Source organism: Microtus oregoni, unplaced genomic scaffold, assembly GCF_018167655.1.
Source record: "Microtus oregoni isolate MIOR12 unplaced genomic scaffold, Mior012 000121F_001, whole genome shotgun sequence".
Taxonomy (NCBI): domain Eukaryota; kingdom Metazoa; phylum Chordata; class Mammalia; order Rodentia; family Cricetidae; genus Microtus; species Microtus oregoni.
Genome location: NW_024544751.1, coordinates 500,130 through 518,453, shown reverse-complemented (window position 1 = coordinate 518,453; position 18,324 = coordinate 500,130). Strand labels below are relative to the sequence as shown.

At 40.7% G+C, this 18,324-nt stretch overlaps 1 protein-coding gene across 1 annotated transcript in view; it reads right to left on the bottom strand.

The window, feature by feature from the left end:
- Nucleotides 1-17,941, bottom strand: part of Clcn5 (chloride voltage-gated channel 5) — a 171,514-nt gene extending 153,573 nt beyond the window's left edge. Inside the window, exons 1-2 of the mRNA XM_041646154.1 lie at nt 17,918-17,941; nt 16,289-16,447 (exon numbers count right to left, since the gene is read on the bottom strand). Coding sequence (XP_041502088.1) covers nt 16,289-16,304 — 16 coding nt within the window. The 5' untranslated portion in view covers nt 16,305-16,447; nt 17,918-17,941. The remainder of the gene's footprint in view (nt 1-16,288; nt 16,448-17,917) is intronic.
- Nucleotides 17,942-18,324: the final 383 nt, after the last annotated feature.

Here is an 18,324-nt window from a genome sequence, read left to right as displayed (position 1 = left end):
ACACTTATCTCAAAACCTGCAACAAGAAATTATCTGCTCGCCTGCCCATCTCTGTTACCCAATAGCGTAAGTGAAGCCATGAGCTATGTGTCTAATCAACCCTTGCAGTTTGGCTGACGGCAGAGCTCAGAAATCAAAAGACTTCAGGTATGTAATCCGTTCTGTGATAGGAAGATCCTGTGTGGGCCCAGGAGAGCAGTGAGCTGAGGAAAGTATAGCAAGCGATACAGATAGATCACCCCAGACTCAGAGTTCAAGCTATCTGACTTCTCTCCAGCTTGTGCTTCGCACCTCCATTTGGTGAGCAGACAACCACCTGAACTCGGGGACCGGTCCCCAATATCTGCTTTTCCTATTATTTGTTTTCCTTCAGCCAGCTCAAAAGTCCTCTTTCCTAACCTTCCCTCTTGAATCTAGCTGCAAATCACTACTGTCCGCTTCGGATTCTGAGTTCTTTCTTTCTACCTCTCATTATATATGTGTAATCCTTTTCCTAGATTATAAATTCTTAATGGAAAGAGTCAAGTCAATAATTCGTTATGAGCCACAGTATTGACACAATGCTTGACACGGTTGTTCAAGAGTTGGGAGTAAAACACTAATGTGCCTAACCGCTCCCTTGCTCCTCGACCTTAACAACACAGTCATTACAGGGTAGGTGCAATAGCCTCCTTCAGGAACGGCTGCAGCAGCTAACTCAGCCCAGTGTATTGAACCTTTCCTGGCTTCTGCTTTTAGTCTCATGTACGTGACACAAGGGTGAGACATTCCACACGTCTAAGCGTCGGCTTGATAAAACACTCCATGGCAATACCCTCTAACAGAAATAAAAGCCACACAGGCAATTTTAAATTTTCTAAATGCTCGAAAAAAGAATCAAGTGAAATGATATAGAACACCGTATTTTATTGACTCAAACACATACCAAATGGTATCATTTCCATAGGTAACCAATGAAAACATTATTATGGTATTTTAGATCCTTCTGTATATGGAGTCCTTGAAATCCACTGTACATTTATACTTATAGCATATACACATTCATTCCAGAAATTACTTATTAGCTATAGAAGTCATTTACTTAACGTCTCTTTGCCCCACTTTCTTCAGTTTAAAAAGAATATTACTGCTAACCTTATACAGCTGGACTGCAGTGGAAAATGTCTATAAAAGCTTTAAAATAGTATCTGGGAGCTGGTAATATGAGTGGGGGGTAAAAGCACCCGCTGCCGAGTCTGGCCACCTGATTCCATTCCTGGACCCAAATGGACAGAGAAAACCCAAGGGCTGCAAGTTGTACACACACACACACACACACACACACACACACACACACACACACAATTAATTGTAATTTAATTACAATTAAATTAAAACATTACCTGGAAAACTGTAAGGGCTCAGTAACTATTAACTATCACAATAGTTATCCATTTATTTTTAAAAAGGAGTTAAAATAACAATATGTCATCAAAGTTCATAAAAGCAAATCAACGTCAATTCTACTTTTCTGTCTTTTAAGTAGTTATCTACTAAGCTAAGCAGGGCAGCTAAGAGCAATAGAAAAATCTTATTTTTACACATTTAAAAATCCAAACTTCTAGACAAATATAATTTGGGAGTCTGTCCAACATGTGAAATTCTTCAAAATGGCAGCTTAGAGCAATGCCATCCAGCTGTGTTATACTAACTGTTCCTTTGCCTTCCAAATGCCTTTAAGGTTCCCTATTATTTGCTATAATATTTCTTTTAAAAAAAAAAGCTTCTTTATAGTTTATGTATTTTGTGTATACGAGTGCTCTGTCTTCATGCACAACAGAAGAGGGCATCAGATCCCATCATAGATGGTTGTGAGCCACTATGCGGTTGCTGGGAATTGAACTCAGGACCTCTGAAAGAGCAAACATTGCCCTTAACTGCTGAGTCTGTAATATACTATCTGTGTCAAGAGGTGAAGAATGTAATGTATGTCTCGAAAAACCAAAAAAAAAAAAAAAAAAGAATTTAATGTATGTCCACTATGAAATACTTTAGATTGTTTTGATGCCTTCTAAAACACAACAGGTTGAATATTCTTGGCTGTATTTACACAATGCCCAAATCCAAGAATATATAGTCTCAGTCAAACATTTTATTGTGCTCCTCAGGAGACAGAAAGCAAAGAAACGCAGAAGCCAAGGCCAAATTGAAGGAACCTCGGCTTTGGCATCAAAGAGTTTGATTTCTGCCTTCAATCTTGAGTAAATCACAATATGGCCCGGGGCACTCCAGAGCTGCTGTAGCTCACTTTTAAGATAAGATCTATAAAAAAAAACAAAAGCATGCAAGATAACACTTCACAGAGTCTCAGCTCCCTTGTTTAGTTCTCTTTAAGTAAGTTTCCCTGGAGGGATAGTGAATATTTATAAAGCTTAGAGACTAGTTAATGGTAAATAATCATTATATAAACAGAATACTTAGGAAAGCAAATAAATTGCTTGGCTATCTGATATTGATGCTGCTACCACTGAAATCTAAACAGCCAGCACAGCATAGCCCCCAGCTTTCAACTAGGTAACAAAGGCTGGAATGAGAGGACACTGACAGAAACAGTAGGGACCTGATGAATCACACTCAAGATCACTCCAAATTCTGCTCCAACTTCCCTACATCTGGGTTCCTCTGCTCTAGCCAACACTGACACTATTATTTACAAAGAATTCTTTGTTGCAGAGGGCTGGCCAGTACAATATAGAATACTTAGGTAGCTTCCTGATCTTCTACCTGCCAGTAACTCCTCTCCATTGTTGTGAGAACCAAAATGTGTCCAAATGTTCCCTAATGTACCTAGAGACCAAAACCATCCTTGGTTGAAAACCGCTACTCTGGACAGTCTGCTGTAACTAGCCTCAGTTTCCTGGGAATTAAGTCGATACAAGCATCAAGTCTGCAACTTTAACAGAGAATCTGGGTTGTCAAGAGGCATCGCTTTTTGAGTTATTTTCCAATTACTACACATACCCATGTATATTTTTCAGACAAAAAAAAATAAATGTTTTCACAGAAATGATGACTTTTGTAGCTAATATTTGAGATGAAGGTATTTAACTTATAATTCATGATCTATTTTTGTAATGAGTACACTGGCTTTAATTTACCTAACGAAGTTACAATATACACTACCCATCTCCCACGCCGCTCTCCTCATACTTCCTGCTTCCCACGAAATGTCTCATGTGCTCCAGCTCCCACTGGCTAGGCCCTACACTCAGCCACTGCTGAATCACTGCAAGTTTTATAAGAACGCTTACACAGTGGACTTCAAATGTTACCTCAATACAACTGCCAAACTCCTATGGCATTTGTGTTAGTTACCCATCCATTACCAGAACGAACACCTGAGAAGAACCAACCTCCATTTTATTCTGGTTCATACCTATCGGAGGTTTCAGCCAATGTATGGCTAGTTCACTGTAGTAGCACAGTGTGTACCTGGCAGGAGCACGTGACAGAGGAAGCTGCTCACTTCATGACAGCAAGAAAGCAAAAGAGAGGAAAAGAAGAGGCAAAGATCTCAAAATTCCCTTCAAGGGCATATCTTCAAATCATCTAAGTTCCATTCTGACTACCTCAGGGGCTCTACCACCTCCCTATAGCAGCACGGGCTGAGAACCAAGCCTTCAACAGGTGGGCCTTTGGTAGACATTCCAAATCCCAAAATAAGCAGCATTCCAAAACGTTCCTGAATATATCTCCAACATTATTTTTGTTACAGTTATTTGTGCAGGTGTTTTCATTTCCTTAGACTAGTTTTTTTTTTTATTCTTTGCAGGAGGATCATGGTCTGTTTCTGAATCTTCCTACCCACGTATAAAGTAATGTCTTACAAATACAAGATAGTCACAAAATTACTTAAATTTAGAAAGAATAAAAAATTCTGCCACAGAAGTAGAGTCTACTTCTTCCCAGAGTATGTGTTCAACACCCCTGACCTTTCTTACATCCTTGAGCTCGTTCTGTTTGCTATGAAGATCACAACCTGGGCTGCAGGGGTGGCTCAGCTGCTAGAAGGTGTTCTTATAGCTCTGTTCACCTCCAGAAATAAAAGAACGCACCAAGAGGACGCTAATAGGAAGTTGATTTCTGCCCTAACTAGTCATCACACCATTGAGAGAAGCAGTAGAAACAGGATATTCGGCACTGGACCCCTAGAGCATGGGTTCTTTAATGAGGTTGCCATGGACCCATGCTCCACCAGTTCCAATTGTAAAAGAAAATGCAACCATTCTCTGCCCTACTCCCTGACCCTTAAATAGTTGTTGGTAAGATTAAAGATAATCCACACAAGGCACTTTAACTTACGCATGGTAAGTACTTAATAAATGATAGTTGTTTATTATTAGTATCATTACTCCTCTTTCTTAACTCCCATATTATCATTATTAATACTATTATTAGGACTTCCCTTTCTTAACTCCCATCAAATCAAAATATTTTACTGTGGGGTGGGAAATCCATTACCCAAGAGAGCCAAATACAGGTTTTTAGCACACATCAGCTCAGGTTTTCCCTTACGTCCTCTGTCTCTGACTGCCCATAATTCAGCAAAGGATTAGTCAAGTCAAAGGGACATTCAGATGGACATCCCTTCGACTTCTTGTATCACAGGCCAAAGTCCTCCTTTTGAGACAGATGGGTCAAATAAAAGCCCCAAAATATTGAAGGTTTAATCAAAATCTTACAAGGCAAACATTAGGCTTTCATATTCTCTATCTCAAACATAAGTTTATACTTACATTTCATCTCAGTTCCTTAAGCAAAAGGTTCAAGAAATTTTAACTTAAAGAGCAAACAATAATCAAATTGAACAAGAACAACAGCCACCATCCCAGACACTGACACATTCAATTTTTAACTTTTTTTAGGAATACATTTACTATGCTACTTATGAATTAAAACATCCCAACATCAAACTAATGATATAAATATAATTCTTTCTTTTTTCTTTTTTTTATTCTTTCTTTCTTATTTTGTTTTATTTTTCGAGACAGGAATTTTCTGTGTAACAGAGTTCTGACTGCCCTGGAACTCGCTTTGTAGACCAGGCTGGCCTCGAACTCACAGAGATCCGCCTGCATCTGCCTACCAACTGCCAGGATTAAAGGCGCGCGCCACCATGTCTGGCAATTATTTCGTTTTTAAAAGTTAATAAAAAACAATTTTTACTTAATTTACTCTTACCTTTTAAATCATTAATAGTTAACAAACATCTCTCCCAATGTATCCAGCTGCAATAATTCATTGGTGGTTTTTCTAGAGGCCATTAGTTTTTGGATTTGGCCCCCTGCACTTCAAACTGACCTCCCACCTCAACCATTACACCACGTTTCTTTTCTCAGCATAGATGAACAGAATTCAGGAAAGAGTCCAGAAAGGTATGGGTTTTCATGCAAACTTTGTTATCTGGAGATATTATAGATCAGGGTGGTATTAAGTCAAGCAGGAAATAGACGCCAAGTGAAAACTGAAAATCCCTAACCCTGTCACCTCTAATCACCAAAACACCTAGGAAGTGTTTCTTCTGCAACATTCTACACATTTCAGAGCATGTGTGTTTACACACACATACACACACTAAAAGGGCTGGAGGTGTGCAGAGCTCAGTGGCAGAGTGCGTGCCTAGCATGTGCGAGACCCTGGCTCCATCCCAGGCGCAAGAGATGGGAGGAAGGCAGTGAACACAATGGAAAGGGACACTTACAAATTCATGGCTATCTCATAACACCCCCCTCTTTGAGTTGTACAAATGGGATCCTATAATTCTCAGTATCTGCATCTTTTTTTTCCCCTACTTACAATGTATCGTAAGCCAGGCATGGTGTCCCACACTTGAAATCCCTTGACTTGAGAGGCTGAAGTAGAAAGATTAGGAGTTCTAGGCCAGTCATGGCTACAAAGTGAATTCAAGACCAGCCTGGACTACATGAAGCCCTCTCTCAAAAAAATGTATCTTAGGTATCATTCCCTATCGCTATAGAAATATATTTCACTCCTATACACTTCATCCCTTTACATTACACAAACAGTTTCCCATAGTGGATATACACCATAATTAATATACCTGGCCTATAGTAATGGATGTTAAGATTGGTGTTAGTGAACTGGGCATGGTGCCACAGGCTAGTAATTCCACATCTGGGGAGACTAAAGCAAGAGGAGCCTGAACTCCAGAAGTCACAGGTGGCCCACAGGCTGTCAGACCAAAGGGAGGGTAGAAGGATCAGAAGGTTTAACATAGACAGCACCAAAAGATGACAAGAATGAGGTAGCCAACAACCTTGTAATAACTGATGTTCATGTAGTTGATGTTTAAAGCAGATTCACTGAGCATTTTACATTTTCAGAATGACTTCCCAGCCAATGGTGTCCAACAATTTATACTGCCCCCAACTGTGCACTGAAGTAGGCCTTTGAGTCAACCCTCAGGTCTCAACTTCCTCAAGTACCCTCTAAATTTGCATTTGGATGGGGGCAGAGAACAAGGAAAATCACAGCAGGGTGTACCAGCCACAACTAAGACACTTGGTTGTAAACAGTTAAAAAAAACTGTTAAATGGTAACCAAAAGGCCTGTACTTTTCAATTATTGTGTTAAATAACTAGTTCCCTGTTTCTGCTTCAGGAAGTAGTAGCTGCTTGGTCTTTCTTCCAGTGCCCTCGTAATTAACAGATAAGTTATTCTTTTTAAAACATAAACTAGTAAACAAGATTCTTCCCCCATATAATTCATTACGTTCTCTACAGTGATGCCTACAGACATTTGCCACCACTGGGAAACCTTATTCTCTGTAACACACAGAATCTCTCAATTAGATCATATTATGTGGTAAGTATACTGATGTGTTAAGTTCTTACATATTCAAAATGTGTCTCCCTTGCTAATGCCTTCAAACTAATTATGGGTGAGTGGGAAATACACTGCATCACACCATTATGTGGCATTCCTGGTGTTAGCGATAATTATGGGTGGTGTTGCCAGGGGCCTTGCGAGGTTTTCATCTAGACTGAATCCACTGTCTAAATCTTACAATCTAAAAAAAAAAAATTCCGTCGCTTAAGAGCTGGATTAGTACAGCTATTACTCATTAAAGGAAGATTCAGTAAGCACTACCTTCAGTGCATGGTAGCTATCCTAAATGCACTCTGTCTTGGTAACGGAAGTACTAGGTAAATACAGTTAGGGCTACACACTAGAGTACAGAACACAGCTGGCGAATCAAAAGGCTGGTTTTACCAAAGGACAGGTATCTTTGGAAGGCTGATGGCCGAAAGAAAGAAGAACTCAGTGTCCAAGTACCTCACACACCTGTAGTGACCACTTCACTTCTACCGGATGGTCCCTACCTTGGATCACTTTCATTACTCTACACTCGAATTTCTAGGGTGCTCTACTTCTCACGGTAGTAGTCAGGACAGAAACCCTGAAGAAACACAATGAAACACCACTTAATGCCAGAAAGCTTTGAGTTGAAAAGCATCGAACTATGACACGGCAAAGATAACCGCTTCACACTATTAACTACTCAATAGGTTCTTCCGTCTTACCACAGGTCTATAAATATCTGGGGCATTAACAGACGCTAGGAAGAAGAACGGACCAACAGCGAACTCTCAAGTCCTGCCTCCCCCTCCCCATGACACACAGAAAGGCACTGCATGAAACAGGAAGTTCTGAATCATAATTCTGGTTAAAGCCTAAGAACTTATCTCAAAAATGCTAGCATGGTGACAAAAACAAATCCCAGAAACCTTGGTGAAAAGGAATTTTTTTTCAGCCTTAAAGGGACACTATTCACAGTAACAAGGCACAGCAAGGGAAGATAAACATTGAGCAGCTAGCCCAGCGTGGTGGTGGGTGCACACCTGCAATCCCATCTACTCAGGAAGCTGAGAAAGGAAAACCAAAAGTTCAAGGTCTGCCTTGATCTCATTTGAGGAGATCTTGCCTCAAATGAAAATAAAAAGTAAAGGGAAATCTGGAGCCATAGTTCCGTGGGGCTCACATAGCATGCCCAAGGCCTCGGATTCGGTCCCCAGCCTCCATCCCTCACACACACACACACACACACACACACACACACACACACACACACAATTAGTGGAGCTCTGAAGGCAGCAACACAATACAAAAGGGATAAGGAGACAGGTAGATCAAAAAAAAAAAAAGAGCCATTATCACAAGCCCTGGGGTCTGGTTCTGGCTCTAGGTAACCTGAGGCTGCGTGGCCTAGACTCTCAACTTCTTCCTCTGCAAGATTAAACATCTGAACGGGTCACAGGCCAACCACTTTCCAGATTAAGACTATCCCTTTAATAACTTACTTCATTGTTGATGCCACAGCTACCAATGATTCCACGATTAACTCAATCACATCTAGACTTATGTGAAAGCACGCATTATTATATATGTGTTTGGTAAATTACAGTGGCAAAGGCTAGCTAGCATTTGTAAGTTGTGAACAACCTCCAGGCAGTGACAAGAGGGCTATAACTGTAAATGGCCTCATTCAATCCTTCCAGTAACCCTCTGATGATGGCTCCACTGATCACTGCTAATTAGCAGCTATTTTTACTCAGCCCATTTTACAGGTGAGGAAGGTGAGGCGCCACTCAAGAACTTGCCGACAGCTAAGAGTGACAGAGGCAGGATATAAGAGCAGCAACTGTCTCCCAAGACTAGATTTGACCCTTAATGAGACAACTTAGTCTTTTGGAGTTGAGGTAATTTTAGTTACCAAATGGCAAAGCTGGGTTCAAAGGCAATCATACCAGATACCAGGTCCTGGGTTTCCTCCACAGCTGCATGCTTGGGAAAGAACAAAGTAACAAAATTCCCTTTACTTCAATACTTGCTATCAAAATCCATTCTCCTTTCATTCCAAACCCTCTGGTGAGTTGTAGAAAAGGAATAAAGAGGGAAAAAATTCCTTTATTATTTGTATTATATTTGTACATTATTAATGCTTTTTTTTTTTTTTTTGGTTTTTCAAGACAGGGTTTCTCTGTGGCTTTGGAGCCTGTCCTGGAACTAGCTCTTGTAGACCAGGCTGGTCTCGAACTCACAGAGATCCGCCTGCCTCTGCCTCCCGAGTGCTGGGATTAAAGGCGTGCGCCACCACCGCCCGGCTATTGACAAAGAACTCAATTCTTAGCAGGGTGGTGGTGGCACACGCCTTTAATTCCAGAACTCTGGGAGGCAGAGCGAGTTCCAGGCTCCAAAGCTACAGAGCCTGTCTCCAAAACCAAAAACAAACAAATAAACAAACAAACTCAATTCTTGAGCACCTGCCACAGGGAGGCACTGTGCCAGAGAAGAGGGGGAAATGGGGTAGATTCTGCTTCCTTGGTACTGCAATAAAAGCCTGCTTCTTACTGGAGACTCAAAAGGATGCTAACATTTTGGTCAAGAGTCAGGAGCAGATGGATTTTTCTAGATAATAATGGCCCAATTAGCAAGCCAGAGTACCCAGACTTCACACCAAAGCTCTGTAAGCAGCTTGACTGCTTTGTAACTCCAGCTTGGCCTCCCATGTGCTAGTCAAATCACTGAAGCATTCCAGTGTTTACAAATACACTGCGAGGGGAAAGAAAAGATAAACCTACAAGGTCTAAACTTCTAGTTGCTTTGCATTCGAAGCCAGCAGACTCGTTTATCATTGCAACGATGCCTTTTATTATAAGCTTCCTCTGTTTTCTTTTTACATATACAGGGACGTATTATGTTACTTTTCATCAAATGCAATGTCATTTCCTATTTTGTTTAGCTGAAACGCTTTGTCTCCACTTTCATGCCCAAGGGTTTTTCTTTTTTGTAGGATCAATTATAGAGACAGTCAAAACTTAAGAGTACTTGTGGAAGGAAGTATTAATAGCAAAATGCCTGCTCTAACCAAACTCGCCAAGACCTGATTTCTCCTCATACTCAAAGGTGTGAGGACAGAGTGAGGGGCACCCTGTTCAGACACACGAAATTCTGCACTACTTCTTAGAGGCATTCTTTGCAAGTCCACAGACTTTTCTGTCTCATGTCCAAATCACTTCTCAGCTGCTTTTCAAAGTAATAGACATTCATTACATAAAATTTGAAATATAAACTAATGTATAAAAAAGGAGAAAAATGTAAGCATAGTCATTAGTCTTAATTTTTTTTTTAGGCAAGTCTTACTTTGTAGCCTTAGGATGGCCAGAAACTCTTATTCCTCCTGCCTCAACCAGCCAAGTGCTGAAATCACAGGAATGTCTCCAAATATTCAGCCATTAGTCTTCATTCTTAATGGCCAGATACTATACTAAATAGAGCTGCCATAATGTATTTGCATTCCCCAGTATTGAAACAATAGCTAGTTTTCGTACTATAAATATTTTAAGGTAAAAGGTATATATATGTCTGTATATTTCCTTCAGAAATTAAGGTTTTAATTAACAACTAATCGTGTAATAAAGTAAAATAAATTAAGTTTGTCATTTGTTTTGGGTTTGGGGAGTTGGGACAGGGTTTCACACTGTAGCCCAGGCTACCCCCAAACTCCATGATCCTCTAGTCTCAGCCCCCCGAGTGCTAGGATTGCAGGCATGTGCATCTCAGTATCTTTTATTTAATACTGTTTTGCAGTGATGGGGACAGAACCCAGGATCTTATATATGCTAAACATATATTCTACTAATGTGCTACACATATTCAGTATTTTTGTATGGATCCTTTCAGACAATTCTTATTTGATTTTTGTTGTTTTGAAATAGTGCCTCACACTGAAGACCAGGCTAGTTGGAACTATGTAGCCCAGGCTATCTTCAAAACCATGACAATTCTCCTGCCTCAACCTCCCAAGTTCTGGGATTATACTGAGAAAATAGAAGTATACCACCATGCCTGCTTTCCTTTCAGATTTGTATCGGTACTATGCATACATGGACACAAACACATACATTAACATATGATCACACTATTAATAATTCCAAATCATAACAATAGTTATTATGTATTAAATCCACATATGAAACAGGTATTTTCCCCCATTTAGTCTTTTCAACCACTGCTTAGTGACTCCCAAACTTGGTTGCACATTGAAATCACAGGGAAGGGAGCGCTTTAAAAAAATACTGATTAATCCACCCATTCCCAGAGAATCAGACTGATATTTTTTTGAGACACTGTCTGTGTGGCCTTGGCTGGACTGGAAGGCACTTGGGTAGACTAGGGTAACCTTGAACTCATAGAGATCTGCCTGTCTCAGCCTCTTCAATCCTGAGACTAAATTGTAGACCACCACACCTGGAGAGAATCAGATTTATATGGCTTAAATGAAGCTTTGAGAATGGTTTTCTTCTATTTTATTTTATGTGTATGAGTATTTTGTCAGTCTGTATGTCTGTGCACCACACTCATGCAAACCCTCAGAAGCCAGAAGAGGGCGGCAGATCCCCTGGGGCTGGAGTTACTGATGACTGTGAGTCACCATGTGGGTGCTGGGAATCAAATGCAGGTCCTCTGGAAAATGAGTCCCTCATTTTTAAAGAAATCCAAGGTAACCCTAATGAGCACAGGAGTTGGGAACTATTAGGTTAGTACTATCTTACCAATATTGTTTTTTTATTTTCAAGACAGGGTTTCTCCGTAGTTTTTTGGTTCCTGTCCTGGAACTAGCTCTTGTAGACTAGGCTGGCCTCGAACTCACAGAGATTCGCCTGCCTCTGCCTCCGGAGTTCTGGGATTAAAGGCGTGCGCCACCACCGCCTGGCTCTTACCAATATTTTGCTGATGGTAAAGTTGAATAATACTAAGAAACACAACAGGCCAGAATTTGAACTATTAATCATTTGAAATCTGTATTTCTCCCCATGTAACGTTATATCATAAGTCTATTTCTAAGTTAATAAATAAAACACATTATCCCTTTTAGGACCTACAGAATTCCACTATATGGCTGCAATAGAATGCAAATGTCACCAATTTTCCCCACACAGAAAAAGCTTCAGTTAGTATCTTTATTCATACATCATTGGAGCACCATCTTTAATTCTTTCCTTAGGATAAACTCAAAAGAATTGGGCAATATATAAGCACACCTTTAATCCCAGCACTCAGGAGGGAGAGGCGGGCAGATCTGAGTTCAAGGCCAGCCACCTGGTCTACAGAGGGAGTTCTAGAACAGCCAGGGCTAACAGAGAAACCCTGTCTCAGAAAAAAAAAGAAGAAAGAAAGAAAATTAACTACTTGCAAACATTATTCACGTTTCCTTCATTGGCATTCTCACTAGACGTGTATGAGAACAGCTGTCTTCATGCTCTTATCAGCCGAGTCTGCCGTGACTTTGGAATCTCCGCACAATTATACCAGAGAGAACTGCATGCCATTCTGTTCTAACTCCCCTTTCTTTCACAGCCACGGAGATAGTGCATTTTTTTTCATATCTCCTAGCCATATGAATTTCTCCTGCTATGTATTTTTCCTGGTGTATTTCCCCCCCATCCATTGCATGGTTTTCTAGTAAAAATATTCATTTTTTTTCTTTCTGTGTTAAACACAATGAACTTTAGTGCGATTTTTCCTAGTTTTCTCATTAACTTTATGGTTTGTATAGTTAAGTTTTAAATTGTTATATAATTATTAATCTTTTTATTAAATCTACCTTTTCTATTATGAATATAAATATCTACCTCAAGATTATGTCATTCCCTATTTTCGAGTTCTTTTATCATTTCGCTCTCTTTAACTTTTAATTCTTTAGTGCACCAGTTCCCAAACAAGATTAGACATCAGAATTGCTCACAGAGCTCCTTTAAAGGCTGGGTCTTAGGACTGAATTCCAATGGTGGGAGGGGGTAAGACCTAAGCAGAAATAGGTTTTAAAGCACAGATAGCCTCCCTCCTTTAGTACTAAAAACTATTTGAATCCTCCTAAGTTTATGTAGATATAATTCTTTCTCAAATTACTTTAGCACATTTTTTAGATAAACCATTTTATTAATTGGAGCTGTTACCTTTTAAATTCCAGGAGGCCAAGGTCTTTAGCCATTTCCCTAGCTGACGATCTGTATCTGTTTTCCTAGACCACTGCATCTGTAGGACCCAGGATACAACTTGGGGTCAGTCGACACTAGTTATAAAGAACAAGCCTCTTTATAACTTTAAACCAGCTAGTCTCCTCTTCAGTGCTTTCTTAACCATTAGACCAAACCCCATGAGATTCTTAATGCTGACCTTCATCTATGAGAAATATGAATGTGCGCTCTGCATACTGTTTAAGGTTGCTGGACTACATATTAGAGGGCTCCGTTGAGTTAGGTCAAAATAATAATGGTGGCCATGTGGAGGAGCTATACGAATTCTGATCAGATGCTCCACGAAGGACTGGACAACACTGGCCCAAGAAACCAAACAGATCTGATAGTCAGCTCTTAAAATTTTCCGAGTTACCTCCAGAAACTAATGCAAAAGCTTCTCTGAGCAGGGGACAGGCCCCCACATTCTCTCTTCTGTGAACCCATGAAAAGAACAACAGAACAGAGAATCCGGACCCTCGGTTTTAGTCCTGTCACTAGGACCTGCCACTGTCTGATCCTGGGCACCCTGAACTCTTGGGCTCTAGGACAGAGTTATATGTTTCCTAAGAATCTCTTCACATCAAAACCTCTACCTGAAGAGCCACACTGCCTATTAGATAGCAGGACTTCTAGAGACAACCTGAAATTACCTCTACAGAATGGGACTCCGGTCCCATCCAAACCACAGTAAAATGCTAGTGACAGGTGACAGCAGCAGTAGCAGCTCTGACTAAATTCTGAATACCTTTCCACACTAAATGTCTCACGACTGTAACGTAGGCACGCATTTCTACAGTACTAGGCTTAGGTGCTTTCATAAAACTCAATTCATCTTCACAACCTTATATAGGAAGTTGTGCTCTCATTCTCATTTACAAAGGAGGACAACTGAGTCACAGAGGGTTTAAATACCCACAGCTATCAAGTGACAAGGTCAGGAGTTCAATCCAGACTCACATGGCTAATCTGTGACTATCATTTTTCCTTCAAAAGTTACCCAAAAAAAGGCCAATAAACTGCAGTGATCCTAAATGCTAAATTCTGTAGACCCCTTCCCTCTTAACAAATGAGTTTTCAGTCGGTGTAAAGCAGATCATGTGTCTGAGCCTACGCTCATAAAATATCGTACTAAGAAAATATGGAATTTGATTTATTTATTAATAATGCTTAATCATTAAACATTACAATATTTTACTGTCAAACAATACATCATTAACAACTAAAGAATCTGTACAAACATAGAGGAAAACTACAAACTTGATACGCATCACGAGGAACAAAAGTAGATTCCTTCCCGCACACACTCCAGGCGCTACACTATTTCAAAAATGCCTTTGAAACATCAACCTGACAGCCCAGAGGAATCAAAAGGAACCAAGCAGGTCAAAAGTTTAGCTCACTAGCTTCCATCATCCCCTTCAGCCACCTCTCGTGTTCCCCATCTCAGAGAATAAATGGCACCACCAACTCCCATGCCCAAGCTGGCTGTCAGGCTGGGGTCAGTTTTTGTCAGATCCAGCCTCGAAACATTCTGGAGCTCCCCGTTTTCTTGCCAACCTCACTACCCCCGTGGCTCAATGAGTCCCAGCTTTTTCCTGTCTCCAGCAACACCTCGTCTCCGCACTGCTGCCAAAGTAATCTTTCTACAACAAAATCTGGTTGTGTTACTTCCCTCTTTAGAATCTTTGTGTCCAGGATAAAGTGGAAAAGCCTTCCTAGAACATATAAGGTTCTTTATTTTCTGCCCTCCAACTACCTTCCTTGCTTCATCTCACACCAGGCAAACAAAGCAAGCTGGAAAGTTCCTGAACAGTGCCGCTCTGTCTGGCTGGATCGCAATTCCTCTCCTAGATCCATATGGCCAACTCCTACTCATTTTTAGAGCAGCTCAAACCTCAAAGTTCACCATGCTTCTTCTCTAGGCTTGCATCTCATTTTCCACCTCTCCCTATGGTAATACTTGCTTAATGTGACACAGTTTATTCAGAAGTCTGTCTCTCCCAGATCATGAGGAACGAACGCTCCAAGTCTCTGCGCTTTACTCCTGTCCCTGGTTTGCTTGTTGAATGAAAAGAATTTCTCAGGATTTAACTGCATATACAGGCACACGCACACAAGCACATATGCACACACACAACACATGACATACATGTGGATGTCAGAGGACAATTGATGAGAGTCTGTTCTCTCCTTCCATCGTGTGAATCTCAAGGATAGAACTCAAGTTGAACTTAGTGAGCAAGCACCTTTGCTCACTAAGACATCTCATCGGCCCTGCACTGTGTGTGATAAATACCCACCAAAGGCAGCATACAAGGCAAATCCCATTTCAAAAAATACCTTTAAACTGGCAATCTGTGTATACCAAAACTGCTTGTTACATTTGTGTATGTACATGTTTTAAATCACAAACACATTTTTAAAAGATTCATCAAAAGCACAGACAAATCTAGCCTTTGAATATGCATAGATATTGAAGCTATTTTACTCATTCCATGTAAGTGGCCCTGAACCTTTTGTGGGTCCTAGACACAGCTCGGTAGTTTTGTCAATCATTTCCTAAACCCACATTTCTTCCACGGTGATCATAAGATTGTGATGAAAATTCTGATACCATCCTGAAAAGCGATGCCCAAGCCCATGAAAACTAACAACATTGCATGTGACAGAAACTGACAACAAGAAAGGTAATTTTCCAGCCGAAACACTGCTGAGCTTTGCTCTCAGATTTATAATATTAAAGTGAGCATTTTCTTTCTAACACCAAAATATAAGCGTAACACTCAGTGAGTCTTTTCAACTGCCAAAACCCCCAGAAAGTCTTCATTAAGAACAGGAAGCTTGAGAGGCAGCAAAGTGTGTCTCCCCTCCTTTTGAGAATCTTATAATACAAATTTGCTTCAAACAAATGAAAACCATAAAGGGAAAAATCATGTCACACATAATCCCCTGGAATACATGTTTAAGTGAAGGGAGGTCTTTGAAATGCTTCTGGCATAACATTTGTCTAATTCCCACTCACAGCCACTTGAAAATCATTTGAACTTCAAGCGACAACAGCTCTTAAAAGGATGTACATTGTCCTTGCAAAGAAAGGGTTAAATTAAAGAAACAGCTGGCTGCCAGCCACTGGCTCTGGGGGTTGGGTGGGGGTGGAAGACAGCAGGAGGAAAAACCAGTTAGAGGAATAAGTGCTAATTTCTTACCCTGCCACATGGCCATCTTGTACCTATCTTCTCCCACGCTGGGGTCACAGGCTCAGAGCTTTCCAGAGGCCCCCAGTTTTGAAGGGGGATTTAAAGGAAGGTGGAGATGGAAATGCAACTGGCTGGTTCTGCTTTCTGCAAGATTCTAAGGGCCCAAACCTGGAAATGTAAACAGGAAAAATGAAAATCTGAAAAGAAAACAAAGAATTTCAAATTCTTGAAGATGATCTCCCGCCCTCTGAACCTCTCTTTCAAAGACAGCATCCACAAGCAGTGTCACGTTTCCCCTCTGCAGCAGGGTGTTGCTAGGGAAAGAGTAGAGCTACAGCATCAGTTAATATCGGCACCCATTGCTGCACGATTCTGTATGAATCACTGGGGCTTCAATAAACGAGTAGTGGTTGCTTGAGATAACCATTGTGTGCTCCCTATCTTAAAGTTCCACACTCTGAATTCTTTCTCTGCCCCTAAAGCATTTCGTGTTCGTGAAGAAATCAAAAGAGAAGAGAGCTAATTCTGTGAATAAAGTTTTAAAATAGACCTGGAATATGGAAAAGAAGGAGCATAATAAAAAGTAAGAAAGGACGATACCCTTTGGGACAGGGGTCTTCCTTTCTGCTTTATTTTGGACTTTCCTCACTTTGCAAATTTCCTATAGTGAACACATCATATTTGTCTGTATAAGGAGGGAAGGAATCCAGGACAAAGAAAAATATAAAACTAGAACATTAATTTAAGTGCAATCAAATTAATTCCGCTAACTCTCAGGGTTAGGTTTTCAAATTCAGGGCTGATGAGAAGGCTCACCAGGTAAAAAAGAGCTTGCTGCCCAAGCCTGAGTTCAATCCCTGGGACCCAAGAAAAGATGGAAAGAAAGAACTAACGGCATAGAGCTGCGCCCCCCACCACACACACACAATACAGTACTACTAAAATTTTAATCTTCAAATTCAGTCTTAAGACAATACTGTTTCCAAACATATAAAAGGAGCTAGGAATCGAAGGAAAGCCTAAAGTGTGTGATGGCTGGTCTTAGTTCGGTTTGGAAATTTAATATATTAAACTTTATCCATTTTTAAAAGTTTTCAATAATTTATTTTCCTTACTCAGCATTAAAAAAAAAAAAAACCCTCACTGACTTTTTTGGCCTGGTGAACATGGAGGTGAATTTCTACTTCCATGGCTTTTATATAACCAACACATGCAACTCTGAAGCGGAAAAGCTAAAGCCAAATGCAAAAGGCTAATACTAGTTTGAGAACCATGTTGGCCCTCTTTAATGACCTCTTTTTCTGTAAAGAACAAAAAGGTTCATGTGTGCGCCAGTCCACAAAAACGCCAACAAAGACCGGCCTTTGGATGAGGAAAGGTTCCTGGAGTCCAAGAAAAAGAGAGTTTAAGAAACTTAAACTCCAAGGATGAATTCACCAGGAAAAAGTGCTCCAATGGCTGATCTGGAACATGGCACAGTTTATTTTAAGTCTGTTTTTTTTTCTGCCCTTCTATTTTGCTTACAGTAAAGAAGTACTGATCAGTGCATTGTGGGACAAGGGGAAATGCAACAGCTCTGAAATTCAACCCGAGAAATTACCAATACATTTATAAAGTATGTGTAAAACGGAGTCTCACTGGTTTTTAATGCTTCAACTTCTGGTTTCCCTCATTTACTCGGTGCAGCTTCCACTGACGTTATCACACGGACTCACGTCCAACTCCAGGCAACAGATTTGTTCTGCAACGTTCATAAAGGTAAAAAGTGCGTCAAAGTTAAACTAAAGCTTTCTTTCCACTACTGGGAAAGGCACTGGAGCGCAGGGCTCCAACGCCTGGGAAGCAGCAGCTAAGCGCTTTGGGCAGCAAAAGGGAAAATGCACATACACCAACTTCTTTGCCCAGACCGTCTGGACTGGATTTCACTAAGACCCACGCGAAACCCTTGGTGGATCCAAAGCAGGAACGAGCAGAAGCTGGCCTCGGCTGCAGGCTTTTTCAGCGAATGCCACCCAGCCCTATCCTCTGGACAGGCGTCGCAGGCA